The sequence below is a fragment of the Talpa europaea genome (assembly GCF_964194135.1).
Source record: "Talpa europaea genome assembly, chromosome: 10".
Classification (NCBI taxonomy): domain Eukaryota; kingdom Metazoa; phylum Chordata; class Mammalia; order Eulipotyphla; family Talpidae; genus Talpa; species Talpa europaea.
In genome coordinates this window covers 63,304,348-63,321,766 of record NC_140077.1, presented here as the reverse complement: position 1 = coordinate 63,321,766, position 17,419 = coordinate 63,304,348, and the positions used below count along the sequence as shown (strand labels likewise).

Below are 17,419 nucleotides of genomic sequence, written 5' to 3'. Positions count from 1 at the left end.
ATAACTCAGGCCTGCACCCCCCCCTTGTATGCATAAATTTGCATAAATAAACAACCTTTTAAAAAAAGTCACCTCCTCTGGAAGCCTCCACTTCCTGGGCTGGTGCCTTCCTGGCCTCCCGCAGTGCCTGGGGCAGGGATTCCCTTCATAGCTCTCCCCACTGCTGAGTGGCTGTTGCTGCAAACCTATGTCTGTCATCACTGAATGGACCAGTGATGGCTTCAGTTACTATAGAGGATTCATTAGTGAAAAAGAGTTCCCACACTGCAACACTGCTGTGTGCTGGTCTCTTTTCTTGTTGTATTTAATCCTTCCAACCCTTTGCCAGGTAGGTATTTTATTTTCTCCATTTTACAGAAGAGGAAACTGAGATTTACAGAGGCCACTATAGTGGGCTGAATAGCACCCCCCCAAATTCATACCCACCTGAGAACTTATTTGGAAATGTGACCTTATTTGGAAATAGGGTCTTTGTAGCTATCATTAGTTAAGGTGGAGACATACTGGACTAAGGTGGGCCCTAAGTCTAAAAACTATTGACCTTATAAAAAGAACATGTGAAGAGAGACGCACATGCCCCAGTTAGGGTCTAGAGTGCCCCCAGACAGCCCTGTGCTGTGTTTCCCACCCACCCACCTGATCCTCTGGCCCCCCAACTTCCCACCTTACTGGCTGCCCAACACAGAGGGCAGGCCCAGAATCTGTGGAGTGATGCAGCTACAAGCCAAGGAAGCCAAGGACAGGGGCCACACCTAAAGCTGGAAGTGGCAAACAAAGAGTCTCCCTTGTAACTTCAGAGGGATCATGGCCCTGCTGTCCCAATTAATTTCAGATTTCTAGCTTCTAGAACTGTGAGAGAATATATTTCTTTTGTATTAAGCCACCAAGTGTGGTAATTTCTCACAGCCACAGAAATGAATACAACTACCTATTTGCCGATGTTTGCACACTCCAAAAATAGTTGATCCAGGGGATTCAAATCCAGGTCCTGAGCCTAGATCTTTGACTCCTGTGCTCTCTATTACCTCTTCCTGTCACTATAGAGTTAGCTCCAGGGGAAACTCCACAGAGCACCAAAAGAGCTTCATTCCTCCATCAACTTCCTTCCTCCCAGTGAGTTCTGAAACCATCCTGAATCTTTCCATGCGGACTGTCACCTGGTTAATTGTCATCAGCCCCAGGTTGGCCTTCCTCCTCCTGGGCTTGGATGAGGAGTGGTCCAAAGGTAAGGTAGGCCTGATTCAGCCCCAGCTGCAGCCTTCCACCTTACTACAGGGTCTTCTGGACCTTCCTCCCTGTTTCTCCAGCCAGGCTACCTTATGGTAGCCTGTCTCCTGGCATGCCCCAGTTAGGGTCTAGAGTGCCCCCAGCAGGACCTGTGCTGTGTTACCCAACCATCCACCTGATCCTCTGGGCCCCCAACTTCCCTAACCTGAGAGACCATGTACAAGCCCCTGAACCTCCACATCATCCCTGGGACTGAGGACAATATCACAGCCCCCCTGACTCTATAGGACCTCCATGAATACCCCTACTGCCCTGGGCAACTCCAGAGAGGAGGCATGCAACTTTTAACTAAGTACACATAGAGGCTAGTGAGGGAGAATGAAGGCCCCATTCCTGAGGGGCCAGGTCTGTCTCTGGGGGCTCCTGTCCAGATGAGGTTAAGTCAAACCAGCTCAAACCCCTATAGGAGACTGAAAGAGGCCCATCCAAAGATCCCAACCCTTCCTCCTTTCCTGGAAAAATGTCCTCTAGGAATCTCTCAGCCAACGAGGGACACAGAGAGCAGGGTGGTGGGTGAGGGGCAGTTCTCTATTTTCCACAGGATTCTAAGCTCTGGGTATCCCCCCATGCCACTGTCTGGCTGTCCCCTTCTTGACAGCCAGGCTCAGCCTTCCCCCCAACTCACTTATACACACACACACACACACACACACACACAGAGTCTTCTCACATTCAAGGGGACAATGTCCAGGCCTGGCCCAGCATCTGGAAGGATAATCAGGTTCTGGGAGCCATCCCAGCTCTGACTCCAGCTCTGAGGATGTGGGGGAGGAGAAAAAGGGTCTTACCAGGCTTGCAGCTCTGGACTGGGGGCCGAGAGGTCCCTGGGGCACTGGGGCTGCTGCTTAAGTCTCTAATCCCTTTTCTGGCCCCTTCACTACCACGTCAGTTCAGCGACAGCGCCTTGGCCCTGGGGCAAGGCAGTCTGGGCAGTCATGCAGGTTTGCCAGGGAGGAAACCTGCAGTGCCAAGGTGGCCCCAGGACAATGCTGTCTATAGAGACGGGAGGGGAGGTCGCTGGGTCCAGCTGGCAGATGCTAGGAGAGAAGGGGGCCTCAGGAACAAGCCTGATAAGGGGGCCCCACAGGCTACAACAGTAGTTTGGTAGGTGGTCCAGGAAGGACGCAAAACTACCCTTTGCTGTTTCTCTGGGGCTCAGCATCAGGGCATAAGAGCCTAGTAACCTGCCCCTGACACAACTCCTCCTGGGCAGGCAGTGCTTCACCCAGAGGAAGGAGCCTGGCTCTGCCCTCCATCAACAGTCACCCCTCACATCCCACACACCCTTCTGTGCTCACCCCTCCTACACCCTTGAAGTCTGCACCCACCCTCCTGCTATGGGAATCAGAAACCCAAGACTAGTCTCCAAATGCCACCTACCTGGAATGTGAGGGGCCCAGATTCGAGCAGGGGGGTTATGCAGGGGGCAGCAGGTTTCCAACACAGCCTGGTGCGGAGACCCTGGGAGGTAGGGTCCGTCCCTAGCTCAAGTGTGGTCCCTACAGGAACCAGAGCTCATTTGCTCCATCCTGGCGGGGAGATCAAATCTAAGGGCAGGTGTGGCAGACCTACTGCCAACCTGCCCAAGCTGGGCTTAAAGGTTAACCAGCATTCCTCAGCTCCTTTATCACTCAGGTCAGAGGGGACACTCCACCTAACCTGGCCATGCCTGCCCCCCAACCCCCACCCAAGAAGGGAGGGGCAGTAAACATCTGTCAATGCTTAAGTGTCCTGAGACGGAAAGGGTCAGTGCCACCACAGCAACCGCTCTCCGCCGGGGAGATGCCCGAGAGCAGGTATTAGCACTGCGGCCCGGGAGCGCCACCAGCCCGCCGTGGCTCCAAGGCCAGTGCTCCGGCCCTGCCAAAGCGACAGTTCCACATCAGCACGAAGGCCAAAAGGCTTAGCGGCGCCAAGCGCCACCTCGTGCTGGCAGCCTCGGCGCTTTTCCTGGCGGCTCCGGGACTGCGCGACCGAGCTCCAGCTCCCGCGGGGGTGGGAGCCTCTTCCAGCGAGAGCCCCCGACGCGCCTGTGGAAGAGGGGGCAAGCGACAGCCTGGAAGCCCCCCAACAGGAAGCCCCCTCTCGGGGCCCGGCCTGGGCAGGGGCGCCCGCGCTCCCCACCCCGCGCCATCCCGAAGGACCGGACCCGGGAGCGGGGCGGGGCGGGCCGGGGCGGGCCGGGGCGGGGCGGGGCGCGGGCGGCCCAGTCTCCGGCCGGCAGGCTGGGCGCCGGCCGCTCGGCGGCCATGGGGGCGCGGCTGGGCCGGCGGGCTGGCCCCGGGGCGGGCTCGGAGGCCGGGGCGGCGGCCGGGTGCGGGCCCGCGCCCTATGAGCGCCGGGTTCGCTGGCTCCGCGAGATCCAGTCCACGCTCCGCGAGCGGCGGCCCGAGCGCGCCCGGCAGCTGCTGCGCCTCCTGCGCCAGGCGAGAGAAGGAGCGGGCGGGCGGGCGGGGGCCGGGGCCGGGCCGGGGAGGGGCCGGGAGGCCGCGTGGAGCCGCCTGGGGCGCGCGGGTTGGGCGGATCCGAGGGGAGGCGGGACGGCGGGCAGGGCTGGGAGTCTCGTCGCGAGGACCGGGCGCGCGGAGGGAGCGAGGGCAGGGGGAGGGCCGCGAGCCGGGCCTCCTGTGCCTGTGGAAGAGGGACAAGTGACTGCGTCTCGGTCTCCGGGGTTTACTGTCAGTTGTGTGTGTTGAGGGTGCCCCAAGTCTGGTACTAAGAGCCCAGATTCAGGCCTTAACAGGAAAGGAGGGGTTGGGAGAAGTGGCAATTGGAGGGGTGTAAGCATCTTGTATTGAGGGTCAAAGTTAAGACAGCTCCCCGCTCCTCCGGGTGAAGGTAGGCACTGGAGGAGGGAGACGACCCTGGGATGTGACAGCCCTTTGGTCAGCGATGCAGCCTCACCATGACACCGTAGCAACCCAGACAGCCAAGGGCGCACACACCTATCCTAACAGGCAGCTCAGACCCATTGAGTATACTCATCTGGCACCTGCACATCGTAACTCCATATCCAGACTCTGGTCCCACACATGCCAGGTACCATGGTCCCAGATGAGGAACCCCGGGTTGCTGTAGGAGACATGGATTCTGGTCTAGCATCACCACTGGGCAAAACACTTCCCTCTCTGCCCATGTCCCTCCCTGCTACAGCAGCAGCTACCACAGCCTGCCCTATGGGTAAGCAGAAATCAGCTGTACAGGTCTTTGGCTTGCTAGTAGGTGATTAGAGCTGGGGAAACTGCGGTTTGGAGAGCAGTAGTGAACCTAGGGTCACAGAGGAAATTGGGCAATGACCCAACCTCTAGTCTCCCAGCCCCACACCTCCTGCTGCTCTGAGTGTCCATTTTCAGCCTAGCAGGTTGGAAAGGTGCGGCTGTCCCTTTGAGAGGAACAATGAAGGCCAGCAGAAACCAGGCTGTGGTCTGGGGCCCTGGCTGGGTCAGCCCAGGCTCCCTACCCCCCCATCTTGATCCCCCTAGTTGAATGGCTTAAATTGTGCTTAAAAGGCAAATGGCAGAGTGGCACTATTAGCCAAACTATCCAGAGACCCATCTCTGGGGTGGTGTCTGGAACCCAAGGCAAAAACTGGGCATTTGACCTGAGAAACTGACTAGGTTTCCCCCTTGTGTTCTAGAGGTTGGGATCTGAGGCTCAGTGACGGGCCTGGCATGCCCCATAACTCATAATTCACAGGGACTCTTGGGCACACCCACGTGGCCTGTCTTCCTGTGTGGGGGGCGGTCTTCCAAACAGAACACGTCATTCTCTGGCTTGGGGAGGGCCCTCCTGGGGGCTGGAGACCCCTCCTGGCTGTGCCTGCCCCATCTGCTTGTTAGGTATATCTTCTAAACAGACCCTGGAAAGGAATGGTCAGCACTACACCAGACTTATGGGAGTAGCAGAAGACCAAAGACAGAAGGAAGGCCAGGACAGGTGGGGGAGGGAGGATGGCAGAGGGAGGGTGTCAGTGAGGAATGGGAAACTAAGAGGCTGAGGCTGGACTGGTAGTCTGGTGAGCTGGCCTGCAAGGGCATGAATGCCAGACTGGGTGTTAGTTGCTGATATAACAACAACTTCCAGAACAGTTGGTCTCCACCAAAGGGGTTAAGGGTCAAGATCAAGTGTGGGTTTCATAGAACCTCTCTGGCAAGTCCAGAGTTGGATCTGGAGGAGCATCAAGAGGCTGGGTACCCTAGGAGGGCTGTTAGGGGGTGAACCCCTATGAGCAGTGGAGAGGGAAAGCTGGGTAGAGTGGATGTTGGGGGAGAGGTGGGGTGATTCCTGGGCTCTGGCCCACGTACCTGGGAAGATGGGGGTTGTGGCACTCTTTACAGAGCTGGGCACAGTTGGCAAAGCTGGCTTTCAGGGCAGGAAATGAGCACACCCAGTCTGAGCTGCCTTTTGGGACATCTGAGCAGAGAGAGTTGTCCACCCCCACTGGACCTGTCAGCAAACAGATAATGGCCACAGAAGAGCTCGGGAATAGGTAGAGGGGACAAAGGACCTGAAGACATTTAGGGGATCATCAGAGGAACCCAGCCTCGGAGGAGGCAAGGTGTCTCGTTTCACTTTCAGGAAACTAGGCTAAAGGTTCCAGGATCTGCTATCACGTCCTTGAGACTCCTGGTGCACCAGCCCTCTCCTCACTAAAGGGTTTACCTGCCCCTGGACAGTTGGCCTGCTGCCCCCTGTGTCCTGTGGGAAGATGCCAGCAAGGCTCAGGGAGAGAGATGGCGCAGGGGAAATGGATATGAGGGGCTCTGGCAAGCTGGGACAGGGCCCAGGGAAAGGAGGCCCTGGCCCATGGTTCACTCAACTATCCTCACAGGACCTGGGCCTCGAGGGGACCCTCCTTACCAGCATCCTCTACAGGAACATGGCCATCCTCAATCTGGTGGACCCCATCTCCCATGACCTGCTCGTGAACCTGGCCCGGGACCTGCAGTGCCCGAAGATGGTGAGGCCAGTGGGGAGAGGCCTCAGGCGGGGCAATGTGGTTGACGGGCCGGGAGAGCCCAGGACTGGGAGCTCGGAGCTGGGTCCTCTCTGACTTGCTATAAGACCTTACCCAGGTGACTGTCCCTCTCTGGCTCCTGATCCCAGTTTCAGTATGTCAGGCTGGCCAGCGGCTGGAACACATGTGAGTTGTGCTTTCCCGATCCTAACGAGCCATGTATTAAGTAAACCCATTTCCTGTTCCATAGCATTGTGCACCGGGCCACAGGGCCCAGGCAGGAGGTAGTATGGAGACGCTGTGGGACTCAGAATGTTCTGATAAATCCACTGACAGAACTAAACTGCCAGTCTTGACTTTCTGGGCCAGAGAGTTCCCTGGAACACACATCCACCCCCATACATACTCCCATTCCTGGATATCACTGGAGCAAGCGCTCCCTGCTTCCCACAGCAGCGCAAGCCACAAGCAAGCCCCTTCTTTGTTGAGTTGGCATCTACCACCTGCAACCTTCCCCCACACCTGCTGCCCTGCTGCCGGAACCCCACTTTTGATGGCACCCGCAGACACCTTGCCATAAATATCAGCCCTCATGCCTTAGTCACAGTGAGTCCCGGGTGGAACGAGGATGCCCACTACAGGTGCTTCCAAAACTCCCACGTTTATATACAGTTGTTGGTGGGGTTTCGGAGGCTAGCCCAGTGACTGCCAGGGCTTGCTGCCACAGTGTGTGCATGCTGTTGACAGAGGGACTGGAGAAAGAACATGCTGGGTAATGGAAGCATACTTTGTGGAAAGCAGAGCACCCCTGTATTCCTCCCAAGCTGGGCTACTGCAGGACAACTTAGGCCCAGGAGAAAGCCAGGTGGCAATGCTATCGCAGGGTAACCCTCCCAGCCCTGGCCACCCAGACCCGGGGCCCACAGTCACAGTCTAGAGTGAGAGGAAGAAGAGCATGCTGACCTGGCTTGTTCCTATTCCCTGGGGGTGGTGTCAGTGGAGCAGGGCTCCCTGGAGGAGCCTGGTCCTGCCTCCCACTGTGGCGAGTCCCCTGGGAGTGCGGAGGGTGGGTAGGGAACCAGCTGATGGTCTGAGATACTGGCCCTGGGCCTGAGAACAGGGAACAAGGGCCCATTGTTTGGGCTTTCTCCCGCCCGCAGTGTGGGCCTTGGACTAGCCTGTCCAGCTCCCAGCGGACAGCCTCCCCTGGCTTTGTGCCAGGCCACAGTCCGGGTGGGGGCAGGAGGGGAGGCCAGTGGGCAATGATCTGTGGTAAATGACTGTGCTCATTTGGCTTGGCTTCATCCTGACCACGCCATCCCCCTCCCCCAACAGGACTATGAGCTCTGGAAGTCCTCCGACAAGATCTGCCGGCAGCTCATCTACCACCTCACCCCTCACTCCAAGCGGCAGCGAGGGCCCAGCCTGCCCCGGAGGAAGACCCAGAGCTGGTAAGAGGAACCCCCACAGCCTTGCCATGGCCCCTTAGGGTCCCTTCCCAGGCTGATGTGGAGAGGCAGGGCTAGTCCTTGGTTCTCTCAAGAGGCTATTATCTGAAATCTCACCCTTGGGCCCCTCACCCTCACCTGCCTTACAGCCAGTCTGGCTGGGGCCTGCAGATGCTCCCAAGCCAAGCCACACATTCTGTATGACCTACCTCCTGTCCCAGGGCCTGGCAGTGGGGGGGATGCTTCTGTTTTTAACCTTCCAGTTGAGAACACAGAGAGCCCTTCTCCAGGGCAGGTCCCTCCCACACCCCTCCACATCTCCATTCTTGCTATGCCAAGGCTATTCCCTTTCTAGTTGGATCAACTTTAGAGGAGGCTTGTGGGAAAATGGGGGGGGCTCAGGAGTCAGAGGGCCTTGATTTGGAGGCCTGGCTCCTCCCTTAGCGGTGAGTGGCCATGGAAGATTCATGTTTCCTCTCTGAGCATGTTGGCATCTGTGCAGAATGGGATAACCAGTCATTCCTACACCTCTGACTTAGCATAAAAGTGAAAGAATAGGTGGAACAGGTGTGGTAATGCAGGCATATGGTAGGTTCCCATAATAACAGCCCCTGGAACCTCAGTGTATGTGTATTTAATTCTCAGAATAGCCAGGTCCCCTTTTCAACAAAGGGGAAACTGGGGCTCAGAGAGCTGCTGAGCACTGCCCGTGGCCACCCATTTAGAAATTGGCAATACGATCCCAGCTTGACCCAACTGTATGGGGCCTGGGCCATGGGCTCTCACATTGTCTGTGGCCAGTGGGGACTGCATGGCGGTGGGCCCTCACTCAGGACACCTCCACCCACCACCCTCCCCTAGCCTCAAGAGCAGCCTTCAGAAGACTCCACTGGCAGGGGAGACGGTGGACCTTTCAGGGATCCGGCTGTCAGCAAGGGATGTGCAGCACATAACACGCTACCTGGGCAGCCATGGCGCGGGCCTCGAGGTGCTGGACCTGAGCTTCACGGAGCTGAGTGACGAGTTGCTGCGCCTGCTATTGCCCAGCCTCTGGACGCTGCCCTGCCTCACCCAGCTCCTGCTCAATGGCAACCGCCTGACGCAGGCCACTGCCCGCGAACTCACTGAGGCTGTCAAGGACACCACCAAGTTCCCCACGCTGGCCTGGGTGGACCTGGGCAACAATGTGGATGTGGCCACCCTGCCCCAGCCCCTGCTGGTTGGCCTGAGACGGCGGCTGAGCCAGCGCACCTCTCTCCCCACCATCTATGAAGGTCTGGACCTTGAGCCTGAACCTGAGGGCAGCACATCTGGGCCCATCACTGCTGCCTCTACCTGGGGCTCTGCAGCTGCTGTGTCAGGGTTTCAGTCCCAGGCCTGCTGCACCAGGTGACCGCCACCCCTCTGGCTCTTGCTACCTAAAAGACCATGCTCCAAGTCCATGGGATGGGGAGTGATGGCAACCCAGGAGATTCCCCCAACCCCCAGAGAACCAGTGTAAATGCTCAGCCTGGGACTAAAGGAACAGGAGAATGGGCTCATCGGAGGCCCACGAGATGGTCAGCCCAGGCCCAAGTCTCAGCCTTCCCTCCACAGGAGGGCCCAGTACACACCATGCAGAACCCACAATAAAGAACAATGCCCCCCTCTGCCTCAGCCTTTCTGCATCATGGACTTCAGGGCCTCTGAGTGCCAGCTCTGAGACTGGGGTGGGGAGAAAGGGTGCAGATAGCTGAGGGATCCTGCCTATCCTTCAGAGAGGGACATACTGACCTCCCTCATGTGCTCTCTGGGCAGGGCCGCGAGAGAGGGAAAAGTAGGACTGGGTCCATCTTGGGGCTGGAACATTAGAGGAGGGCTCCAGGGGCCTGGCCACCACATCTGGGCAGGGTCTGGGCATGTTACACAGAAAGCTGGAGAGGAGGGGGTTGGGAGAGGTGCATCGCTCAGAATGGAGCCCCACGGAAAGCTCATGCCTGAGCCCAGGCTGCTGACCTCCTCATCAGGCTGCTTGGGCTGGGACAAGACTATACCAACAGGAGGAAAGGCTTGTTTCCCACAGGGCACAGGTCTGCTCACCATCTCTGCTACTCACCCACCATCACCTTCCCAACTCCGGTCCCCCCCTCCCGCCACAGCCTCCTGTACTTGGTGAGTTAAGAGACTTATTAAATCAGAAACAAAGAACTTGTGTGTTCCCTCCAGGCCCTGGGTGTTCATGTACACAGTTCTTTCCTGTGGGGAACCCCAAGAGAGCATGCAGGGGGTGGAGGTAGGTACAGCCAGCAGCAGGGGGTTTAGAATTAGAGCAGTCCTAGGGCTGCCCCCAGGAGGTAGCTGGATCTTAGTGGAGGGCTGTCTCTCAGTCTCCCACCCCTCCCCTACCCCCTAAGTACCAGACTCAAGACCAAAAACCTAATATAATCACCATCCTCACAGTCCTGTGTGGAGAACTAGTAGTTCAGACCAACTAGGAGGAAGACAGGGCAGATACAAGAAAGGAATTTAGAGGTGTCCAGGGGGAAACTGAGGCCCAAAATGACCTAAGTTTCTCCCATGCAGAGCCAGGAGGCCAGGTCTGGGAGCATTGGTTTCCCATGCAGGTGAGGGGCAGAAGGAAGCGCCATGGACCAAGAGGGATTGCAGCTCATTTCCAGGCAAGCTGGATGCACAGCAGCCTCTTAGGCCAGAAGGAAGAGGCCCAAGAAGGTTGAGGACAGGATGGTATTAGTCTCAGTACCAGGCAGGAATAGATGAGGAAAAGCAGCTTCCCCTCCTATGCAGCCTGCCCCTCCAAGGTCAGGCCCTGCTGGTTTTGCTGCTTTTCAGGAACTCTTACCTGGAGGCCATAGGACAAGTGTGAAGAGCACCAGGGTCAGCCTGCTGTGGAACATCCCTCTGTGGGCTTTGGGTCTCTCTGTCACATAGGGCTGGTGGTCCACGGTCCCTTCCAGCTCTCCAATCCTAGTTTTAAGGACATGGGCCTACACAGTTTGTTGGGAGCCGAGAAGCCTCCCCCTGTGCCCTAATCCTGAAAGGGTCTTGGGCCCAAGGGGTCTCAGGACAGCCCGCAAGGTCCAGGAGGCAGCAGGTGGGTTTCACTCAGGATGATCTTTACTCAAACCTAGTTTTGGAGGCAGACAGGCTTGGCCTGGTCCCAGCCTGGTCACTTGCTTGCTATGTGGTCCTTTTGGCGCCTGTCATCTTGGAAATGTAATACACTACGTCTCCCCTTACCCTGCTGGAGTGAGAACGATATAAGGTTTGGGAAGTGAGAGCCTCATGGGGGTGCAGAGCAGGTTCTCTATAGCATCAGAAGGGCCTCCATCCAAGGATCTTTGGATGGGAATTACAGGAGCCCTAGCCTTCAGGACTGGGCAGAGCTGAAACCACTTATTTAATTAGCACTTCCTTGGGTCATTTACTGCTCCAAAGTGTAAATACTTCTTTAATTCTTTGCACTTGAAGAATGTGGGTGCTGCTACCACTTCCACTTAGTGAGCAAACTGAGGCAGGGAGAGATCAAGTGACTTATCCTGTGGGTCTGCTAGACTTAAGCGGCTGCTAGACTTCAGTGGCCTGCTCAGCCACCATTATGGTTACCTGCAGTTCTGCATTCCAATACAAAGGCCAGAACTGTCCAGTCACAGTCATATGAGCCAAACCTTGCAAGGTGGCTTTCACATCAAGAGCAGAAAGCGCGATCACTCTGGGAAGGGTATGCATCAAGCGGTATGACCAGCAACGCCTGCGGGGCTGAGGATGGATGCATAAACTTACTCCTGACTCATACATCATGAGGTCATGAGGTATGACCGGGAATGCCTGGGTGGCCGAGGACCCATGTGTGACAAGGGACCCCAGAGGAATGCCTTGTTGATAAGACTAGGCCTGTGGCCTGGGGTCTGGGATCTGTTTCAATTACAACACTTGGTCATCAAGCTAACATGCTCAGCAGACTCATGTTCCCCCAAGCCCTACTTGACATTCTTGTTTCACCCATCCTTTTCTCCTTGTCCTCCTAACGCATGTAGCTGATGCTCTATGATTATTCTATCAATAAAAATGGCCAGGATCTTGCTTTCAGCATCTTGCCTTGTGCAGCCTGTTCCACAACTCCCATGTCTTTATCAGTGTGGTGCTGCACGACGCAACATTGGCCAAAGTCTGATAGCTAGAAACTGGATAGGTGTCTGGCAGCCTGGCGGCAGCCTGGCAACAGCCTGCTACCCGCTGCATGATGCTGCATCTCTCACAGATAGCAGGGGCAGGGGCGAGGCTGAGACTGGCCTGCCCTGGAATTCACCTGAACTTGAGCAAGCCCCTTCTAAAGAGGCTACTCGAGGCAGAAACCAGCATGGCATCCTGCAGCAGAGAGCAGATCTCCTCACACTGCCCCTGAAACAAGACCAGTCAGACCCTCTCTGTGCCTCAGTATCCGTGTGTGTGTGTTTGTATGTGTGTAATATCACCTACCCTTCTTGGTTCTTCTAGTTGAATAATCAAATTAACATCAAATTAACAAAAGAAAAAAATTATGTATGTGTAAGGAGCCCATGTGAGGTACATATGCCATCTTGAGCTAGGGAATACGATAGGGGATCTGGGACTTCAAAAGGAGGAAGGTAGTTCACCTGACATTAAGAACAGATGCCCAGTAATTAGCTGTTTGCCCTGCCATACAGATAGGTTTTAAAAAGTCATTTCTGATAACACTCATTATGGGCAAGTTCTCTAATTTAAGTTCTTCCAGGTAGTTAAGGGAGAGGCAAGTTTTTCTTGAACCTATGGGGCCTTGATTGCCTTCAGCTCAAAATACTCCACCTACCAAAGTGGCACTTCTTGGGGAGACCTGTTATAAACCCCTTCATGTGTACAATGGAGAGGGAGGGATGCAGTGAGGATCCAGGTTCTGTACTCTCCCAGGACTGAAAAAGACTAATGAGCCTGTTGCCATAGCACCACCACAGTCTGTTGAGAGGAAGACACTGGAACTGCAGAATGCTTGGTTGACCCACAAGATGAGCATGTAGATGAAACTTTTCCATCTTTCCCACCTCCGGCCTCTTCAGAGAGATGATGATGGAGCTGAATCTGATGAAGAGTCAGGGAGAGGGGTACCTGTTCTTGTATCTCCAAAAAGAACAAATAAATATACCCAAGCAGGATGCTCAGAGGTTAACCTCAGAGAGAGGGCCTCCAGTATTACAATGTGTTTGAGAAGGCAAAACTCCAGGTCAACATCATGAGGCTGAAGCCTTGAAGACACTAACCAGACACATGGAGCATTGGGCAACAGGCTATTCCCTCAACTGCAATTTGAGGATTTTATTAAATACCTGCAAAGTAAAATGGAAGTTTAGACATGTTTAACATGAATTCAACTTAATCTCCCTATTTCACAGTTTACACTGTTTACACAGTTTACACTGCAGTGTAACTGCTGTCAAATTAGATTTTTGACAAACTCATCTGAAAGAAGTTTGCTTCTGGGTCAAGCAGAAACCCAACAGAAGAGCAACAAAGAATGGATAGGAGTAAACAACTGGTCTTGGGAAAAAGGCAGGTCAAGTTACTAAGTAATAGTCCCTAGGAAATGATTTGTTAGTGAACACACCCAGGGCACAGTTGAGAATCAAAAGGAGTCAAATGGATGTAAGACATGCTAGACAATCCACACAATACTGCCTGTCAATAAGTGAAAAGGAATTAAAGCAAAAATGCAACAGGACCAGGTCTTTTAAAATGTACAATATTGTTTATGTTACTGAGAAATGTTACTGAGGTTGATAGGCCTTAACTAAGAGAACATTAATTTGCTATTCTTTCAAGTTTGTGATTATTGTGTATTTGTCTATTTGAGTGAAAAATCCTTATGTGGTAAAACTTTTGTAGGCTTAAAAAAAAAAGATTGAAGAGTGGGTTCGGAAGTATCTATCAGGTGCCGCACCTCCCCCTGCAGTGACCTTTAGGGCTAATGGCTTTCGCCACGGTCCCTAGGTCCGGCTGGGCAAGGAACCAGCGTGCAGGGGGAGAACAGCAAAACTCCCTGAAGCAGGGGGAGAACAGCAAAACCCCCTGGAGACATCTCTTGAAGTGTGTCTGTTTGTCATTTCTTTCGCCGACGCCCTGACCACCCTGCACGCTTCTCTCAACCCTGAGACGGCCTCATCGTTCACTGCTGTGCTGGTCCGCGGGAATCAGGTGAAGCCCCCCATGCTAGGGGATGCTTACCCACACTTACTTCTGACAGTCGGCCAGGACAAAGCACAGTCTTTACTTCTGGGTGCTCAGCCTCAAGCTAACCTACCTTGCCAGGTTGAGAACATGGAAAGGAAGCATGCAGAAGACAGCCACACCCTACTGTCTACTGAAATAAAGTGGACACACCAAGTGTTGTTCACATGTCCATAAAATCACTACCGTAATAAAGACAGCACATACATTTGTCACACACAAAAGCTTCCCTTGCTAATGCCTCTCCTCCCAACTTGTCTATTCCCACCTCCAAGAAACTACTAACTAGTTTTCTAGCCCTATAGTTTGGCACCTTCCAGTATTGGATGCATGGGATCAGTGTGTATGCTTTTTGACTTCTTTCACTCAGCATAAATTACTTTGAGACTCAACCAGGTTGTTCTATGTATGAAGAGTTCATTTTTTTAAAAAAAAGATTTATGCATACAAGAGCTGGGGTGTAGGCCAGAGATGCTGGGGGGTGAGAGTATTCACCAGAGACAGTGGGGAGCAGAACAGGCAGATCTACTGAAATATACTGCTGAGTAGTAGGCGAGACAGGAGAGGTCTGCTGCACCACATGGGTAGCTTGCTGGCAGATCAAACTCGTGAGGATAGCGTCATTGTGCTGAGACATAAACCTTGTCCTATCAATAGTTCATTTTTATTATTAAGTAGTATTCTACTGGAAGGAAGCACAATTCATCACCTGTTGGACATTTAGGTTTTTTTCAGTTTTTAGGTATTATAAAGGGTTGCTATGAATATTGTTCAAGTTTTTCATGAATGTTTCCTTTTCTTTTAGGTAGTGGTATCTCAGTATGGTTTTCCTTTCTTGTAATCTTTTTTTTTTTAAAGATTTATTTATTTATACAAGCACTGTCTATAGCTAGAAGCACAGGAGGGTGAGAGGATTCACCAGAGCCAGAGTGGGGAGCAGAACAGGCAGACTGACAAAACACACTGCTAAGGAGAGCAGTGGGCGAGACAGGAGAGGTCTGTTGCGCCATGTGGGACCCTCGCCAGTGGCCAGGGATCAAACTGGTGCTGCAGAGGCTGCGGGCAGCTTCGCAGCCAAGTGCTCAACCACTGGGCCACAAGGGGAGGCCCTCCTTTCTTGTAATCTTTACCTGGTTTTGGTGTAAAGGTAATGCTGGTCCCATAAAATGAGAAGTATCCCCCAATTTTGGGGGGGAGTGTGTGTGTAGAATTGTTATTATTTCTTCCTTATTTGACAGAACTTCTCAGGGAAGGCACATGGATTTGAAGTTTTCTTTGTGGAAAGGTTTTCAACTACAATTCCAATTTCTTGTATACAGGACTGTACAGGTTACCTATTTCATCTAGAGTTAGCATTGGTAATTTGGGCCTTTTAAGGAATTTGTCCATTTCATCTAAGATGTTGAATTTGTTGCCATGAAGTTGTTCGTAATATCCCTGTTTCCTTTTATTATCTGTGGAATATGCCAGGTGGTTCAGGAAAGTCACAAATGATTACAAGAAAAAAAGGGGGAAAAACAGCATGCAGGGAAATCAAAGTTTCAACAAAGCATAATGAAGTCCTTAAGAGATAAGATATTACAACCACAGGGCAAGGTCAAATTTAGAAAATTAAAATAAAAAAAAATTAAAATTCAGAGAATCAGTGTGGGGGAATCTTCCACAAAAGAGATCAAAAGACATGAAAATTGGGGGCAGGAAGGGAGCTAGGAGAGAAAAGATTAAAAAAAAAACCTACTACTCAGAAATCTAGGGGATTCAGATGTCATCAGGATATCAGCAAATACACAAAGAAAAAACAGAAAACCAAAGGAAGGAAATCATTAACAAATAATTCAAGAAAGTTTTCCAGAAATGAGAGTTCATCGAGGGCTTGGCACAATGCATAAAAACAGACCTTCACCAAGGGACAGCATTGTGAAATTCCAGAACACTGGCAAAGGAAGGAAAAGGAGTCAGGACTCATCATGGCTTTAGATTCCTCCACAGCAGTATTAGATCTAGGTGAGCAAGTAATACTACTTTCAAAACTCTCAGTGAAAACAAATTCAAACCTACAATTTCATGCTCAATGGAATATGAGAGAACAAGATACTTTCAGACATGCAATTCTCTCAAAAAATTACTTCCCATTTTACTGCAGGTATTCAATAAACTGACAGAAGAAAATGTTACACAGGAAAACAGGAGATTAAACTGAGAGGTGTGGGGATAGTCCACTGGACAGCAATATATTAAGCAAAAGGGGAAAGCCAGCCCAGATTGGGGTGGGTTGAGAAAAAAATTGATACATGTCTTTAGAAAAGTCTGGGGTTGAATGAGTAAAGCGCAGACAGAAAACTAGCAAATACAAACGCAAGATTAACTTTAGGGAAAAAAAAGTTCTGCAGGACTGTAATCTAGTCCACAAGGCTCAATTGTGATTTAAATACCCAGACACTGTAAGATAGATACTGCATATGGTCTAACTAGAATTGTAACCTCGGGGGATGAGCGATGGGAATACAGGCATGGTGGGCAAAGGGAGAGATTATGCCTAAAACAAAACATCAAGCAGCAGCCGTGCACAATTTTAGCAGCTGTGCTAAAATTGAGAGATGGAGGTAAATAAAAAACATATCAGGCAACAGTTGAGGCAGGGAAAATGGGGCTTAAAGATAAGGGCAGGTAGATTACTATTTTTCATAATAAACTTTGCTTATTATTTTTCCCCTAAAACAAAGAATATAAAATTTTCTAAAGCTATGCATTTTAGGTTTCTTACTGTTTTATGAAATTTCCGAATTTTCTGAACATTAATTAGAAGCAAAACCCATAAATGAGACCCCCCCCCCCCATTCACTTTTCAGGACCTAGTCAAGTTGTAACTAGTGTAGAGTCAAACTGCACCTTCAGATCCACTGAGTCTGACTCACCTGGCTGGGCAACAAGATGCTTGTTTAAAACGCACATTTCTGGGTCCCACTCAAGATCAGCTAATTATCATGGAATCTGCAATCTGCTTCTCTAGTAGTTCTCTAGGTGATGTTGAAAACCACTGCTCTCACTCATATGAATAATTCAGTAGGTTCATTAATAAGTCAGTAAATCAATGCCTTTAAATCAAGGTCACCAGTAGGGAGGCGGGAAAACAATCATTGAGGGCATTAATGGGCATCACCTCTTTTACTTGAAAGAATCCCATTTTGAACAACTTGAACGAAACCCACTTTATAGGTAACTAAATGTACAAATTTCTTTTCTTGCCAGAAACAAACTGGTCAAATCTAAAACTAACTCCTTTCACAGCTTAAGTTTCATTTGAAATGGCCCCCAGTCCTGGATCCCCTACACTGCAGCAACATTGTTTGTGGGAGCACCAACATACTTCATTTAATGTGTCAGAGGAACTCGGGTACAGGAGACACAGGGGCTGCTGGGGGCGGGGGGGGGGGCGCAGTCTTTGACGTCTTATCTGACATGCCTTACCTGACTGACCCAAAAGTGCTTA

At 52.2% G+C, this 17,419-nt stretch overlaps 1 protein-coding gene across 1 annotated transcript; it reads left to right on the top strand.

Moving 5' to 3' along the window:
• Window positions 1-3,536: 3,536 nt before the first annotated feature.
• Window positions 3,537-9,401, top strand: LRRC75B (leucine rich repeat containing 75B; the record flags this gene model as incomplete). The annotated part of the gene is made up of 4 exons (XM_084244725.1): window positions 3,537-3,713; window positions 6,119-6,247; window positions 7,580-7,695; window positions 8,554-9,401. 4 exons carry the CDS (start codon window positions 3,537-3,539, stop codon window positions 9,083-9,085), a joined length of 954 nt encoding a protein of 317 aa, XP_084100851.1. The 3' UTR covers window positions 9,086-9,401.
• Between the last annotated feature and the right edge of the window lie 8,018 nt (window positions 9,402-17,419).